This window comes from Jaculus jaculus, chromosome 11, assembly GCF_020740685.1.
Source record: "Jaculus jaculus isolate mJacJac1 chromosome 11, mJacJac1.mat.Y.cur, whole genome shotgun sequence".
NCBI classification, from domain to species: Eukaryota; Metazoa; Chordata; class Mammalia; order Rodentia; family Dipodidae; genus Jaculus; species Jaculus jaculus.
This window is the reverse complement of record NC_059112.1, coordinates 25,776,023-25,792,720: the sequence shown is the minus strand read 5'-3', so window position 1 is coordinate 25,792,720 and position 16,698 is coordinate 25,776,023. Positions and strand designations below refer to the sequence as shown.

General features: G+C 41.9%; 1 protein-coding gene across 7 annotated transcripts in view; it reads left to right on the top strand.

The window, feature by feature from the left end:
• Klhl5 (kelch like family member 5) overlaps positions 1-14,484 on the top strand; it is an 82,791-nt gene extending 68,307 nt beyond the window's left edge. For all 7 annotated transcript variants that reach the window (XM_045161667.1, XM_045161663.1, XM_004658658.3 and 4 more), the window contains 3 exons: positions 5,972-6,184; positions 9,574-9,745; positions 13,056-14,484. In XM_045161667.1, the coding sequence (XP_045017602.1) occupies positions 5,972-6,184; positions 9,574-9,745; positions 13,056-13,112 (442 nt within the window). In that variant the 3' untranslated portion in view covers positions 13,113-14,484. The remainder of the gene's footprint in view (positions 1-5,971; positions 6,185-9,573; positions 9,746-13,055) is intronic.
• Positions 14,485-16,698: the final 2,214 nt, after the last annotated feature.

Sequence of the window (16,698 nt, the reverse complement as noted above, 5' to 3'; positions counted from 1 at the left end):
CAGTTGGTTACTCATAGAGGCTGTGTGCCACTATTGCACAAGTGTGTACTTCTTGTCTGGCTGATTGATTTCATAGTCTGCAGGGTCCCCTGCTTATTAATGCTGAGAAAGCATTTTTATATTGTATGGCTTAAGGTCTTACTTCCTGAGGCCTATCAGTTAAGTTCTGCTTTTTGTTGTTTATGTACACACCATCACAGTTGATAGATAGTGGAAACTATTCATAGATGTGTCAGCTTTCCATCCCCCTCATTTGTTCAGGATAAAGAAGTAGCTTTAAAACTCATTGCATTTTCACGGTTCAGGAGGTAAGAGCATTTTCTGCATAACCACGAGGAGCTAAGTTGATCCCCAGCACCCATATAGAAAGCAGAATGTGGCCACATGTGCCTGAAACCCCAGTGCAGAGGAGGGTGGAAACAGGAGAATCACTGGGGCTCACTGGTTAGCCAGTCTGACTATAAGATGTCAGCTCGGGTTCAATGAGAGATTCTTTCTCAAGGAAATAAGGCAAAAGAGCAATAGGGGAGAATATCTGACATTCTCCTCTGACTTCTTTTGTACACATGTATATGCCATCCACACCACACACATAATAATAATTTAAAAGCTGGCCATGGTGGCACGCACCTTTAATCCCAGCACTCGGGAGGCAGAGGTATGAGGATCCCCAAGAGTTGAGGCCACCCGAAGACTACATAGTGAATTCCAGGTCAGCCTGGGCTAGAGCGAAACCCTACCTCAAAAAACCAAAAATAATAATAATAATAATTTAAAAACATTAGAGGGCTGGGAATATATAGCTTTCTTGAAACAGTGCTTGCCTTGCATATATTAGGCCTTGATTCAGTCCCCAGCAACACATAAAAATTTTTAAAATATTTTATTTATTTATTTATGAGAAAGAGACAGATAGAATGGACACACCAGGGCCTCTAGCCACTACATACGAACTCCAGACACATGTGCCCCCTTGTACTTCTGGCTTACGTGGGTCCTGAGGAATCGAACCCAGGTCCTTAGGCTTCACAGGCCAATGTTGTAACTGCTAAGCCATTTCTCCAGTCCCCCCCAAAATGTTTTTTAATGATCAGAAAAATGTATTGTTGTTTCTACCATGTTTGACTCTTTTGAACCAAGGTCTCATTCTAGCCCAGGCTAGCCTTGAATTCAGCAGTCCTTCTACCTCATTCTCCTAAGTGCTAGGATTAAAGGTATGCACCATCACATTGGTGTTTCTACAATGTTTGTTTTTTGTTTTGTTTTGTTTCACTTTTTTGAGGTAGGGTCTTACTTAAGTCCATGCTGACCTGGAATTCACTATGTAGTCTCAGGGTGGCCTTGAACTCATGGTGGTTATTGCAGTCAGGTTCACATTGCTGGTAGAAATCACCCAACCAAGAGCAGCTTGTAGGGGAAAAAAAAAAAAAAAAGGTTTATTTTGGCTTACAGCTTCAAAGGGAAAGAAGCTTCATGATGGCAGGGGGAAACAATGGCATGAGCAGAGGGTGGGCATCACCCCCCTGGCCAACATCAGATAGATAATACCAACAGTAGAGTGTGCCACACACTGGCAAGGGGAAACTGGCTTTAACACCCATAAGCTCACCCCCAACAATACACTGCCTACAGGAGGCTTTAATTCCCAAATCTCCATCAGCTGGGAACATAGCATTCAGAACACCTAAATTTATGAGAGACTCCTGAATCAAACCACCACAGTGATCCTGCTACCTTTGCCTCCCAAGTACTGGGATTAAAGGTACCATGCCCAGCATGTCTATCATGTTTAAAAGAAAGCTTTATTTGAACTTATTCTTGCTTGGGCTACCTTTAAATCACTGCTGTCAAATATTTTAATAGAATTTTTCTTTTGGGCTGGAGAGAGGGCTTAGCGGTTAAGCGCTTGCCTGTGAAGCCTAAGGACCCTGGTTCGAGGCTCGGTTCCCCAGGTCCCACGTTAGCCAGATGCACAAGGGGGCGCACGCGTCTGGAGTTCGTTTGCAGTGGCTGGAAGCCCTGGCTCGGCCATTCTCTCTCTCTCCCTCTGTCTGTCTTTCTCTCTGTGTCTGTCACTCTCAAATAAATAAATAAAAAATGAACAAAAAATATTTTAAAAAAATAGAATTTTTCTTTTAAATGAAATATTTCAAAGCCTCAATATTTATGACAAAGGGGAGTTGCTTTTTCTAAACTTTCTTAAACTTTTAAGTTCATAAGTTTTTTGTTTGTTTTTTGGTTGGTTGGTTGATTGTTTTTGTTGTTTGAGGTAGGGTCTTGCTCTAACACAGGCTGACTTGGAATTCACTATGTAGTTTCAGGGTGGCCTCAAACTCGTAGCAATCCTCCTACCTCTGCCTTCTAAGATCTGGGATTAAAGGCATGCAGTTAAGTTCATAAGTTTTAGTTATAAGAATTAATGGGAAAAGAATGAGTGTTTGTTTGTTTTTTGTTTTCTGAGGTAGGGTCTCATTGTAGCCCAGGCTGACCTGGAATTCACTGTGTAGTCTCAGGGTGGCCTTGAACTCTCGGCAATCCTCCTACCTCTGCCTCCCAAGTGCTGGGATTAAAGGTGTGCACCACCATGCCCGGCAAAGAATGAGTTTTAAGAGCACTCAACTTATTTCTGTTTTGTCCAGTATAACAAAAATCCTGACTCATAGATAAGAGACTGAAATGATTAACAATTATTTTACCTGCTAGAGAAGTATCATTAGATTCTTTGAAAATTTTTTCGTTAATTTGCTCGTTTTATATAAATTGTTTTGCTTATTTTTATTTATTTATTTGAGAGCGACAGGCAGAGAAAGGCAGATAGAGAGAGAGAAAGAGAGAGAGAGAATGGGCACGCCAGGGCCTACAGCTACTGCAAACGAACTCCAGATGCATACACCCCCTTGTGCATCTGGCTAACATGGGTCCTGGGGAATCAAGCCTTGAACCAGGGTCCTTAGGCTTCACAGGCAAGCACTTAACCACTAAGCCATCTCTCCAGCCCTAATTAGCTCGTGTTAAAGCAATAGAAAACTTATTTTCTAAATTCAGTCTCAAATATTATCAGTAATAACTACTTGTATTCCTGGTCATAATTTTAAAAGTCATAGATAGAGGCTGGAGATACTGCTCAGCAGTTAAAGGCACCCGTCTGCTAAGCCTGACATCCTGGGTTTAATTCCCAGTGCCCATGTAAAGCCAGATGCACAAAGTGGTGCATACATCTGGAGTTCATTTGCAGTGGCAGGAGGCCCTGGTGCACCCATCTCTCTTTCTCTCTCTCTTTCTTTCTTTCCCCCCGCCTCTTTCCTTGCAAATAAATAAATATATTTTTAAAAGATAGGCTTATACCCACAATCTCAGCCTTCAGAAGGCTGAGGCAGGAGGATGGCCATCAGCTCAAGGCAAGCCAGGCCTATAGTTCCAGGCCAGCCTGGGATAGAGAGGATGGGAGGAGGAAGAAGTAGAGGGAGGAAAGGGGAGTGCAGGAGAGAGAGGTCAGCCAAGATGTAACCCTTATTTTAAGGTAGCTGATGCTACCTTATGTATGGTTTTTATTGTAATAGGTACTGTGATAGGGAAGAGAAGTGAGCTCTTGGCATTGCACGGCATTTACTTGACCCAAGTGATGTTTTTGAAAATTAAAACCTTGAATTTCAAGTTAACCATTTGGAGGACTCTTTGAGCTCCTCAACAGGATCTATTTTTAGAACATGGTTTAAAACTGACTGCAGTGGCTGGTGATAACTGGCCTAGCATGTGCAAGACCATAGGTTTGAGCTCCAGTACTGAAAGAAGAAAGGCTAAAGCATTGCTTGACATAAAACACACTTCAAAAAGTGTTACCAGGCTGGAGGGATGGCTTAGCAGTTAAGGCTCTTGGCTGTGAAGCCTGATTCATGTTTGACTAGTCAGATCCCACATAAGCCAGACGCACAGTGACATAAGCATGCATGGTCACACATGCACACAAGGTGGCACACGCATCTGGGGTTTGATTACAGTGGTTGGAGGCCCTGGCACACCAATTCTGTCACTCTCTCACTCTCTTACATTAAAAAAAAAAAAAAGGCCAATCTGTTGGGTTTGCCTTAAAAAAAAAAAAAAGTGTTACCAATACAACTTAACTCTTAATATTAACTCATTGTTTTATTTACTTTAAGATCCCTGAAAGAATACAAAGAATTTTTTCAGTCTGAGTACTTATACCATGGTTACTACATATTACACACTATTCAAAGTACTTTAAGTTTGGTTATCAATAATCCTGGGAGGCAGGGCTTGTAAGTGTAACTGCAAGCAGAGTAAGGATCAGTAACTTGTCCACAGTCACAGAGGTATTCAACCCAGAGAGTGTGGTTCAGGAGTTCATGTTCTTGATCATTGGACTACCACTTTTTTGTTTTATTAACAATTTCCATGATTATAAACAATATCCCATGGTAATGCCCTCCCTTCCCCCACTTTCCCCTTTGAAACTCCATTCTCCATCATATCCCCTCCTCCTCTCAATCAGTCTCTCTTTTATTTTGATGTCACCATCTTTTCCTCCTATTATAATGGTCTTGTGTAGGTAGTGTCAGACACTGTGAGGTCATGGATATCCAGGCCATTTTGTGTCTGGGGGGAGCACGTTGTAAGGAGTCCTACCCTTCCTTTGGCTCTTACATTCTTTCTGCCACCTCTTCCGGAATAGACCCTGAGCCTTGGAAGGTGTGATAGAGATATTGCAGTGCTGAGCACTCCGGTCACTTCTTTCCAACACCATGATGCCTTCTGAGTCATCCCAAGGTCACTGCCATCTGAAAAGAGAAGGTTCTTTACCAAAAGTGAGAATAGCATTAATATATAGGTATGAACACTAAGAGAAGTGCTTACTGGGCAGTTTGATGAGCATAGGATATACATTTAGCCAGACACAGCAGACGTTACACCCCTAGGGGTCATAACTACCCTTGTTTTAGGTTTTCAATATTGTGCATGGGGCGGGCTTCCAGTCCAATTAGAGGGCAGTTGGTTTCCTCTATGACAGACATGTCACTATTGCACCCATTTGCTCATTTGGCCTGGCTGGCCAATCATAAGGCTTACAGTTGGACTGCTGCTTTTCATAGTGAAGACCCATGTTAATAGGGTAGGGATGGGTCCTTAAAGGCTGTTGTATGTTTGTATTTTATCTATTTTAAGGCACATTTTAATATCTCTAAAATTGCAGTACATGTTACAATCAATGGTGACTTACCCAGGTTTTAAATAGTTGTCACTTTCTTCATGTTCATTATGTTTTCCTTTTCATGTACACACAAAGTAACATATAATGTCACATGTGTCATTTAATCGGTACTATATCTTCTTTAAAAAAAAAAAAAAAAAACTTGGTGTAGGCCTGAGGAGACGGCTCAGTGGTTAAAGGTATTTGTAAAGCCTGCAGGGTTCGATTCCCCAGTACCCACATAAAGCCAGATTCACAAAGTGCCACATGCATCTGGAATTCATTACAGTGGTAGGAGGCCCTGATGTGTCTATTTCCCCTCTCTCCCTGCTTGAAAATAAGTAAAAATATTTTTTTTAATTTGGTATGCATGTGTATCCATGACACGTGTGTGCTCACAAGTGAGGACAGGCAGGTATGTCGTGGCACGAAGGTGAAGGTCAAAGCACAACCTCTGGATCGATGCTCACCTTCTGCACGTGAGGAGGAGTTCTGCCCCACCTCTCATCTTGCTGGAGGAGCATTGGGATTACAGACTCATGTGCTACTACGTCCAGCTTTATGTGGATTCTGGGCTTGCAGAGCAAGTGCTTTACCAAAACACGGAGACATTTCTGCCACCCCTGTCTTCTTTGTTAATGACACGAACTTCAGCATGTCATGCAGTTGACACCTTAAATTCAGTGATACGCTGTGAACGGCCTCTGTGTTAAGTGTGGTAACAGCACTGTTTCCTATGTGTCCCTTCATTTCTTCTTTGTACAGACTTTATGCAGTCGGTGGTCGTGATGGAAGTTCTTGTCTCAAATCGGTAGAATGCTTTGATCCTCATACCAATAAGTGGACTCTGTGTGCACAAATGTCAAAAAGGAGAGGTGGAGTGGGAGTCACGACCTGGAATGGATTGCTGTATGCGATTGGAGGACATGATGCCCCTGCATCCAACTTGACTTCCAGACTCTCAGATTGTGTGGAGAGGTAATTTTCTGTGAAGAAATACGCAGAGCATATACTTTCTAAACAAATTAAAGACCCTTTAATGAGCATCAGTCTCATGCAAGTTGTTCTCTAAAGATCTCTGTGCACATTAGATTGTCTGCTCTGGCCATCTCTCCATCTGTCTCAAAACAGCCTACTTGGATCCTTATCCTCATGTTTACCCACCTAAAGTATCAATTTTTAGCCAGGCATGGTGGGACACTCCTTTAATCCCAGCCATCAGAAGGCAGAGGTAGGAGGATCACTGAGAGTTTGAGGCCACCCTGAGACTACATAGTGAATTCCAGCTAGAGTAAGACCCTACCTCAAAACAAAACAAAAGTATCAAGTTTTACCTTGGGATACATTGTATGATAATGGATTTGTTGAATCATATAATGGGCATTTATCTTGTGCCTATTTTGGACTGAACAGTACACCTCATCAGAAAAGGGAAAGAGACCCTGAATTTCAGAGAGAATGAATTCTGGACTGGAACCCAAATAAAAAGTGAAAAGAGGGCTGGAGAGATGGCTTAGCAGTTAAGGCATTTGCCTGGGAAGCCTAAGGATCCAGGTTCGATTGTCCAGGTCCCACATAAGCCAGATGCCCAGGATGGTGCATGTATCCGGTGTTTGTTTGCAGTGGCTAGAGGCCCTGGCTCTCCCATCTTCTCCCCCCGCTTTCTCTCTCTCTCTTTCTCTCTCTCTCTCTCTCCTTTTCTCTGTCTCTAGTAAATAAATAAATAACTCAGACCACAGTGAGACCCTACCTCGAAAAACCAAAAAAAATAAAAATAAAATAAATAACTCAGAAAAAAAATATTTAAAATGAAAAGGAGGGCTGGAGAGATGGCTCAGTGGTTAAGGTGCTTGCATGCAAGACCAAAGGACCCAGGCTCAATTCCCCAGTACCCACATATGTCAAATGCACAAGTATCTGAAGTTTGTTTGCAGTGGCTAGAGGCCCTGGTACACTCATTCTCTCCCTCCCTTCTTTTCCCCACCTCTCAAATAAATACTTTTTTTTTTTTCCTGAGGTAGGGTTTCACTCTGGGCCAGGTTGACCTGGAATTCACTATGTAGTCTCAGGCTGGCCTCGAACTCATGGGGATCCTCCAAACTCTGCCTCCCAAGTGCTGGGATTAAAGGTGTGCGCCACCACACCCGGCTTAAATATTTCATTTGTTCATTTATTTGAGAGAGATACAGAGACAGGCAGAGAGGGTAAAGAATGGGCACACCAAGGCCTCCAGCCACTGCAGACAAACTCCAGATGCATGTGGCTTACATGGGTACATGGTAGGTCAGGTTTCCATCCAGTAGTTCAGGCTAGCTCAAGACATGGAGAGAACTGAATGCATTTTAGAGAAAGAATCTGTAAAGGCACGTATGGACATATCAAAACAGAAAATAATATAGCGCCTATGGAAGACGAAATGGAAAGGCAGCTGCTGTGGCCATAGAACAAAGAGTGAAGGGCAGTCTGGCAGGAAAGGAGGCAGATCACATAGTGTCGAGGCCTTATTCAAGATTTTGGATTTCATCATGGAAAATGCTAATAAAAATTTAAAAATAAATAAAGATTTTGGATTTCAAAGAGCTGTAGGAAGTTAATGAGCGCCAAAGAGAAAAGGTAGGTCAGTTTTTTTTTATTGACCATTTCCATACATAAACATAATGATTTGATCATAACTCCTACCCATTACATTCTTTTGCCTCCCACCCCATCTTCCATCTCCACCTGCCACTGAAGCCCTCTTCCTTCCAACTAGTTTCTCTCCCACTTTGATGTCTTTTTTTTTTTTTTCCTTTTTTACTCTCCTCCATCATTCATGGTGACATGTTGATGGGTCCAGTTATGCAGACCTCGTGCAGGCAGTGGCAGTCATAGTGAGGTCAGAAACAGTGACCATTTCATGTCCAGAAGATAGAGTTTCTAAATACTCCTCCCCAGCCTCTGTCTCCAGCATTCATTGTACCCCCTCTTCTGCAGTGTCCCTGAGCCTTGGAGGGAGTGAGGGACAAGTCTTACTTAGTGCTGGCACTCCACAGTCACTTACTCTAGCACTGTGATGAGTGCTGAGTCTCCTCCCCTTTGCAAAGAGAAGGGTCTCTGCCCAAAAGTGAGAGCACCACTAACTGGTGGGCAGGAGCATTTTTAGAGGGCAGTGTGGTGGGCACATTTCCATTTAGCCAGACAATAGTAGTTGTTTTCTGCCTGGGGTTCTATGACCTTTCCAGCCATAGACTTGTTACTAGGTTCTCAGTACCAAGCATAAATGCCCTCCATAGAGCAGGCCTCAGAACCGATCAGAGAGCAGTTGCTTTCTCCATAATGATCATGCCACTATTGCACCAGTGGCCCATCTTGCCTGCTGGCCAGTTATACAACTCTCAGGGTCCACCATCTCTAAAGCTGCAGTGTATCTTATAGTCAATAGTGACGTTAATTAGTATATTATAACTAACTAGAAGAATAAGGTTTGTTATGATTCTAAATATTCTCTGGAATAATTCCCAGACTTGAAAAAGCAGATAAGTTACACCCACATTTCACCTGTAGTGGGGAGAAAATAATTCAGACTATGCTTGTTACATGTTTTAATCCAAGGAGGGATAGGGAAGTCTTTCATGTGTTTTGCCCCATAAGTTCGGCTCACTGTACTACTGTATCCAATGACAAGGCTGTTACCAATGCCAGCAGTAACAGAAGCTATACAAGTAATCTTGGCATGACATATATAATCTTGGATGGATAGCACTGGGAAGCCTTAGTTATGGTACTCATGAAAGGAGCAACAAAGTCCAAAAACAGGGGCTGGAGAGCTGGTTCAGTAGTTAAGGTGCTTACCTGAAAAACTAACAACCTAGATTTGATTCCCCAGTGCCAACCTAAAAGCCAGATGCACAAAGTGGCGCATGTGTCTGAAGCTTGTTGCAGTGACTAGAAGCCCTGGTATACCCATCCATCCTCTCTCTCTCTCTCCCCCCTCTTTATCTCTCTGCTTGCAAATAAAATAAAAATAAATAAAATATTAAAACTCTTTAAAAAAAGAAAATCCAAAAATGGACACTACAATAACAGAATTTAAGTCATCTTGCACAGAGCTTAGTATATTGATTGGCCCAAAGTTTCAACAGCCGCTGTCAAGCCTTGAAGCAATTTTCAGTATTATGTTTATGTGAGGTCCTTTTAAGTGTTGTACATCTATCACATGAATCTATAATACTTCAAGTTAGAAGTTTGTAGGAAAATGTTAATCTGATTCAATATATTTTATAGATATAGCAGAAAATAGGACAGAAGAAAGATTTGAAGGACAAAACTATTTTGACGTGAATTATTTCAAGAGCAGTGTCAACTCCAGTTCTAAAATTTTCTTTCAGATATGATCCCAAAACAGACATGTGGACGGCCGTGGCATCTATGAGCATCAGCAGAGACGCAGTGGGGGTCTGTTTACTTGGAGACAAGTTGTATGCCGTTGGAGGGTATGATGGACAGACTTACCTTAACACAGTGGAGGCGTACGACCCCCAGACAAACGAATGGACCCAGGTATGGCCTTCCCTTTTTCACTGTCACACTCAGTTATCACAAAGGCACTTCTAGTAAGGAAGAGCCTTCCACTTTTAACCAGTGTTGACACGGTCACACAAGTAGATGATGTCATCTCTAACTAAATGAGAATACTAAAGGAAATACTTAATTTTATTAATGTTATAACAAAACTCAAATTCTTTTTTTTTTTTTTTTTTGAGGTAGGGTTCCATTCTGGCCCAGGCTGACCTGGAATTTACTATGTAGTCTCAGGGTGGCAATCCTCCTACCTCTATCTCCCAAGTGCTGGGATTAAAGGCGTGTGCCACCACATCTGGCTTAAAACCCAGATTCTTTTGAAGTGTAAGCTAGTATTCAGAGAGATTATTAATTGACTCCTCACTCTTCATTTAGTGAAATGCTCTGGCATTGGTGAGCTGTTAGGATCACAGAAGAGCTGCACAAAAGGGAGGGAGATGCTGGAAAATAAGCAAGTTCAGTGGTCAGACAGTGTCTAACAGTTTGCTGTTCATGAGCAATAATTTCTAAATACTCAAATCATTGATGTTTGGGAACAGATTACATTTCTGGTTATAACCTAATGAAAATGGAAACCCTACATTTCACTAACAGGTAAGAAACCTGACCTGGCAAGTTCATTGACAGAAAGACTTCCAACGATCTCTTTCTGAGAGGGCCTTTGCATGTAACAATGAGCATTTGAGACCTTTGCTTCCTTCATCACAAGACTAGACAGGATTTTTGCTTGTAATGCCCAACTCAATACATGGTACATAAAAGACTCAAGAAATGTTTACCTGAGCCAAGATTTTTTTTTATATTAAGGAGAGCAGTGCTAGATATTTTTAAGAAAACAGATGTCCCTGTTGTCACAGAATTAGGCTTCTTAGATGGGCAAATTATGTAAGTTATATAAAAGTAACTGGATCTACCCAGGAGGCTAATGCAAGAGGACCACAAGTTCAAGGTCTGCGTGGGCTACAGAGTGAGTTCAAGGTCAGGCTTGACAGTTTTAACAAGCAAGACCCTGTCTCCAAACTAAAAAAAATGAGCCGGGTGTGGTGGCGCATGCCTTTAATCCCAGCACTTGGGAGGCAGAGGTAGGAGGATCACCGTGAGTTCGAGGCCACCCTGAGACTACATAGTGAATTCCAGGTCAGCCTGGGCTGGAGTGAGACCCTACCTCAAAAAACCAAAAAAAAACAAACAAAAAAAAAATGTAGAAACTACCTGGGACTGTAGGTCAGTGGTAGTATGCTTCCCTAGCATGCAGACGCCCAGCACCGTAAGAGGGTAACCTAGAAGCAGTTGACATTAAATATCTTTTCAGAGCAATCCAAAAAACCCCATTATTTTAGTAGGAGACAGGCTTCAGTTAGAAAGTAGGATTTTTAAACAAAGCCTTGGTAAAAAACAATCTAATTTGCCAAGCATGGTAGCACACACCTTTGATCCCAGCACTCAGTAGTCAGAAGTGGAAGGATTGCTATGAGTTCAAGGCCAGCCTGGGACTTCAGAGAGAGTTCCAGGTCTGCTGGGCTAGAGTGAGACCCTACTTGAAAAAAAAATTATCTAATTCAGAAAGTTTGTAGAGAAAGGACAATTTCTGGGTTAGAATATAACTCAATGGTAGAATACCTGCCTGTTGTGTGCAGCACCTAAAAATACTAGTGATGGGGCTAGAGGGATGGCTTAGCAGTTAAGGCACTTGCCTGCAAAGCCAAAGGACCCTGGTTCGATTCCCCAGGTTCCACATAAGCCAGATGCACAAGGTGGCGCATGCGTCTGGAGTCTGTTTGCAGTGGCTGGAGGCCCTGGTGCGCCCATTCTCTACCCTGCCCCCCACCTCTTTCTCGCTCTGAAATAAATAAATAAAATGTATTTTAAAAAATTTAAGTGCCGGAGGAGCATGTAAGTCCAGGTGGTTTTGATTCAGTATGCAGTGGGACTTGAGGGTGAGAGTGTGGAGACGTTCCAGCTGCTCCAGCGTGACAGACAAACCGGAGGAGAGCACCTCCTGAAGGGAGAGACAACAGAACTGGGGCGCAGATTGGATCAGTTACTGTTCTTGTTGCTGTGACGAGCTACCTGAAACTCCATAGGGAGGGAGGGAGGATTATTTTGGTTCACAGTTTAAGGGTGGCAGTCCACTATGGTGGCTCGAGGGTGAGGCAGCAGGTCACAGTGTGTCCTGTGGCAGGCAGGAAGCAGAGAGCAGTAAGTGCTGGTGCTTGGCTCCCTTTCTCCATTTTAGTTCAGCCCAGGGTGCCAGCCCATGCAGTGGCTTCACCCCCATCCACCGCCAGTCTGCTCATGAAACTTCTGGAGACAACCTCACAGGCTCCCCCTGAAGTATGTTTCCTAGGTGACTCTGAAATGCACTGAAGGTGACAGTGAAGATGCACCCTCACACCAGACTTGAGGAAAAGATGGGAACACAAGTGTGGACAGGTACAGCGAGTTTTCAGGTGAAAGAAAGCAGAGGATAAAGGGACTTAGGTCATACGACTTCAGTCTCATTTCTTAAGTGACAGGTGGAAGCTGGAAGGGGTAAAACTGGAGGCTTGAATTAAAACTGTAGGATTTCATATAGTATCGCCTGATTACCTCGTGTGGACTCTGACCGTGCCAGAAGTAGATGTGAATGACAGTCATGGAGCCCAAAAAGAGATGCAAGACTCTCTTTCCAAGATGTACCTAACTTACTATGCCTGTAGGCCACTTATAAGCAGCCCACTGGCCAGCGTGAGGCTAGTTATAAATACTCACTCATGCTAATCACTCTGAACGTAAAGTCAGTGACCTTGGCTGCATAACTGTCTTGTTTAGATGCTGTGTCACTTGCTACATCAAAGTACCTAAGAATGCCTGGGCTAAAGCAAGACCCTGCCAACAAGAAAAGGGTAGAACTGGGGAGATGGCTGTGCAATTAAAAGCACTTGCTTTCAAAGCCTGCCGGCCCAAGGTACTGAGGAATTCTTCAGTGCCCACATAGAGCCGGATGCACAAGCTGGTATATGCATCTGGAATTTGTTTGCAACAGCAAGAAGCCACCTATTCATTCTCATTCTCTCTCCCTCCCTCCTCCCTCCCTTTCTCCCCCCGCCCCCCGACACACATGCACATATAAGTAAGTAAATAAAAAGTATTTCTTCTTTAAGAGAAGGTGTGAGATGGGGTCTTGGCCAGGGGCCGGCAGTAGTAGGCCTCGGTCACCAGTGCTGGTTACTTCAGCATTGCACCAACGGTGTGATAGTAGCCACGTTTTCCCTCTAACTCCAAAATGCATCTCTTATTTGTTTTTCAGGTTGCTCCACTGTGCCTAGGAAGAGCTGGAGCTTGCGTTGTGACTGTGAAATTATAACTTAGTGCTTCATTTCCTAAATGAAGAGATCTTCTTCCTTTATTAACATAGTACAATTATTCTACAACCAGTAGATGCATTTTTAGCAAATGTGCAATGCCACATTCCTAGGCACAAAGTGCCTCATCTCAAGATGAAGATGCTAAGAGAAAGGAGGAAGGAGTGGAGGGACCAGGATGAAATACTTTCATTTCTTAGTAAATCAAACCATAGTGGTGGATCATGAACATATCTTCTTGATAGAAAATATGAGAAGAAATATACTTTTCCAGAACAATCCAGTCCTGACTGGGAACTTCATTTATTCATAGTCAAGACATTTTTCTCACATTCTCCAGATTTATGACAGTGCATGCATATCATACTTCTAAAATATTATTTTATAAGTTTATCATATATGAGTTGCAATAATTTTTATTTAACTACAATCCATATTGTAATGACACACTAAAGATTATATTGTTCAGTTTTTTAGAAACACCTAACATTATATATGCTTTACTGTTAAAACTGGCCTAGAGAAAGACAGAATAAGCAAAAATACTAAGGCATTAAAACAAAAATGACCAAATAAAAACTGGTATGAAGTGGGCATGGTGGCACATGCCTTTAATCCCAGCACTTAGGAAGCAGAAGTAGGAGAATCACTATGAGTTTGAGGCCACCCTGACACTATGTAGTGAATTCCAGATCATCCTGAGCCAGAGTGAGACCCTGCCTCAAAAAAAAAAAAAAAAAAAAAATCTGATTATGATATTTGAGTCCTACTTAAGTATCCATTCCATTACATCTGAACTCAACCAAGAACTCTATGTGTGATAGATTACAATTGAAATTAAAATAGAATGTTTTACATTAAGTATAAGATATGCAAATTTATGTAGAAAAATAAATATAATATAATCTATAATATTGTTTCACCTAACTAGTATTTAATTATATGGATTTTTTTCTATTACAAAAGATTGTCTGTTCTTGTCTTTTGATACTGACAAAATTGTTTGGATAATCTTATGTTCTCCTTTCTGGGTTTATGTTTCCTGCCTTGTTTCTTAAATTTTTGCCATAGTTAGTAATCCACTGTGCTTTGTTATCAAAAAGTTTGGGGGAATGGGCTAAGTGAATATTTGAAAAATAAGCTTAAAGTGTTTGTTACCTAAAGTTTTGTACATTTGTAAACTCTGATCACATATGTGAATGTTAATTCTCTCCATGAATTGTTTATTGTATGCAAAAGGGCACTGGGCAGTAACATTTTGTTAAATTTCCTATAAGGTATAAATCATTAACTTAATATAAAATGAGTATAAACTAAATTCCCATCTTTAAAAATACAATGTTATAACTAATATATGATTATTTTCTATCAGTATAGCCTTGATTTCAGTTATTTTCTTTAAAAACAGAAACAAGGTCTCGTCTTTCTGTAATGAGCTGGTTTTGAAAGTACATGAAAGTTTCCACCTCGGGAAGTATGGAGTGAGTATTCCCACATCAGATCTTGTAGTCGCTCCACCGCGTGATTACCGAGAAAGTTACAGTGGTGGGGGTTTCTTATGAATAATTCTCTCATACGTTCACTATATAATGGGTATAAATTCACTTCTTTTCCCAAGAAGGAGAGACCAGCCTGGGGTATAGTATATGTATGTATTTAGGGCAAGGGAGATGGGGGAAAGATGTGAGAAACAAAATAAAACTTTCAGTAGTGCAGTCCTCAGTTCTTACCTCCTTAAGGAGGTTGAAAACTTGTGATCATTCCTGGAACACTCATTATTCACTCTGGTTCCCTAAGGCCCACAGGGAAGGTCAGGCTCATGTTAAAGTGAAGGAACTGGCTTCTCTCACGGACTTGCTTTCCTTTGTGGATTTGCTACTCTGGCAAAGGCCTGGCTAGCACACTTTCCTTTTCTTTCTTTCTTTCTTTCTTTCTTTCTTTCTTTCTTTCTTTCTTTCTTTCTTTTTCTTTCTTTCTTTCTCTTCTTTCTTCCTCTTTCTTTCTTTCTTCTTTCTTTCTTTTTCTTTCTCTTTCTTTCTTTCTTTCTGTCTGTCTGTCTGTCTGTCTGTCTGTCTTTCTTTCTTTCTTTTTGCAGTAGGGCTTCCTCTCACAGATACTATTAAAGAAACCTATTTCTGGCCAGGCGTGGTGGCACATACCTTTAATCCCAGCACTGGGGAGGCAGAGGTAGGAGCATTGCTGTGAATTCAAGGCCACCCTGAGACTACATAGTGAATTCCAAGTCAGCCTGAGCTAGAGTAAAACCCTACCTCGAAAAACCAAAAAAGAAGAAGCAAACACATTATTTAAGTCTTTTATAGAATTTTATACAGTTTGCCTTAGGGAAAGTAAATGCATAAAGCATGGCATTTCAAATTCTGTAAATATTAAATTGCATAATATATTGAGTTAATCATAAACAAATTTGTAAAAATAAGCATTAATCCGGGTGTGGTGACACACGCCTTTAATCCTTAGGAGGCAGAAGTAGGAGGATCACTGTGAGTTCAGGGCCACCCTGAGACTATATAGTGAATTCCAGGTCAGCCTGGGACAGAGTGAGCCCCTATCTCAAAAAACTAAACGATAAGTATTAATTTCAACAAATTAGATAACTTGGATGAAATGAACAAAACTCATAGGTATATATAACTTATCAAAATTGACTCAAGAAATGAAATATCTCAATACATCTGAAACATATGAGCTCCAGTCAGTAATCACAGACTGGCAGGAGAGATGGCTCATGGTTAAGGCACTTGGTGGCAAAGCCAAAGGACGCAGGTTCAGCTGGGTGAGGTGGTGCACACCTTTAATCCTAGCACTGGGAGGCAGAGGTAGGAGGATCACTGTGAGTTTGAAGTCACCCTGAGACTACATAGTGAATTCCTGGTCAGCTTGGGCTAGAGTGAGACCCTACCTCGGGGGGGGGGGGGGGGGAGTAAAATAAAGGATCCAGGTTCAGTTCCCCAGTACCCATGTGAAGCCAGATGCACAAGGGGGCGCATGCGTCTGGAGTTCATTTGCAGTGGCTGGAGGCCCTGGTGTGCCCATTCACTTTCTCTCACTCTCTCCTCAAATGAATAAAGGATTTAAAAAAAAAAAAACTGGCAAAGAGGAACTGGGCATGGTGGCACACACCTTTAATCCCAGCACTTGGGAAGCAGAGATAGGAGGATTACCATGAGCTTGAGGCCACCCTGAAACTACATAATGAATTCCATGTCAGCCTGGGCTAGAGTGATACCCTTCCTTGAAAAACAAAACAAACAAACAAACAAAACAAAAAAAACTAACAAAGTCCAGAACTATATGGGTTCACTGGTAAACGCTACCAAACATAGAAAGAATTAACACCAAGTGTCAAACCCTTCTGAAAATAAAGATGAGAGAACATTTTTAACACATTCTATAGGGTAGGCATTACCTTGCTACCCAAGCCAAAGACCTCACGGGACACTCACAGGCCAATGTCCCTTATGACTACAGATCTGAGGAATCAACGAAATGCCTTTAATCCCAGCACTGGGGAGGTAGAGGTAGGAGGATTGCCATGAATTCGAGGGCACCCTGAGACTACATAGTGAA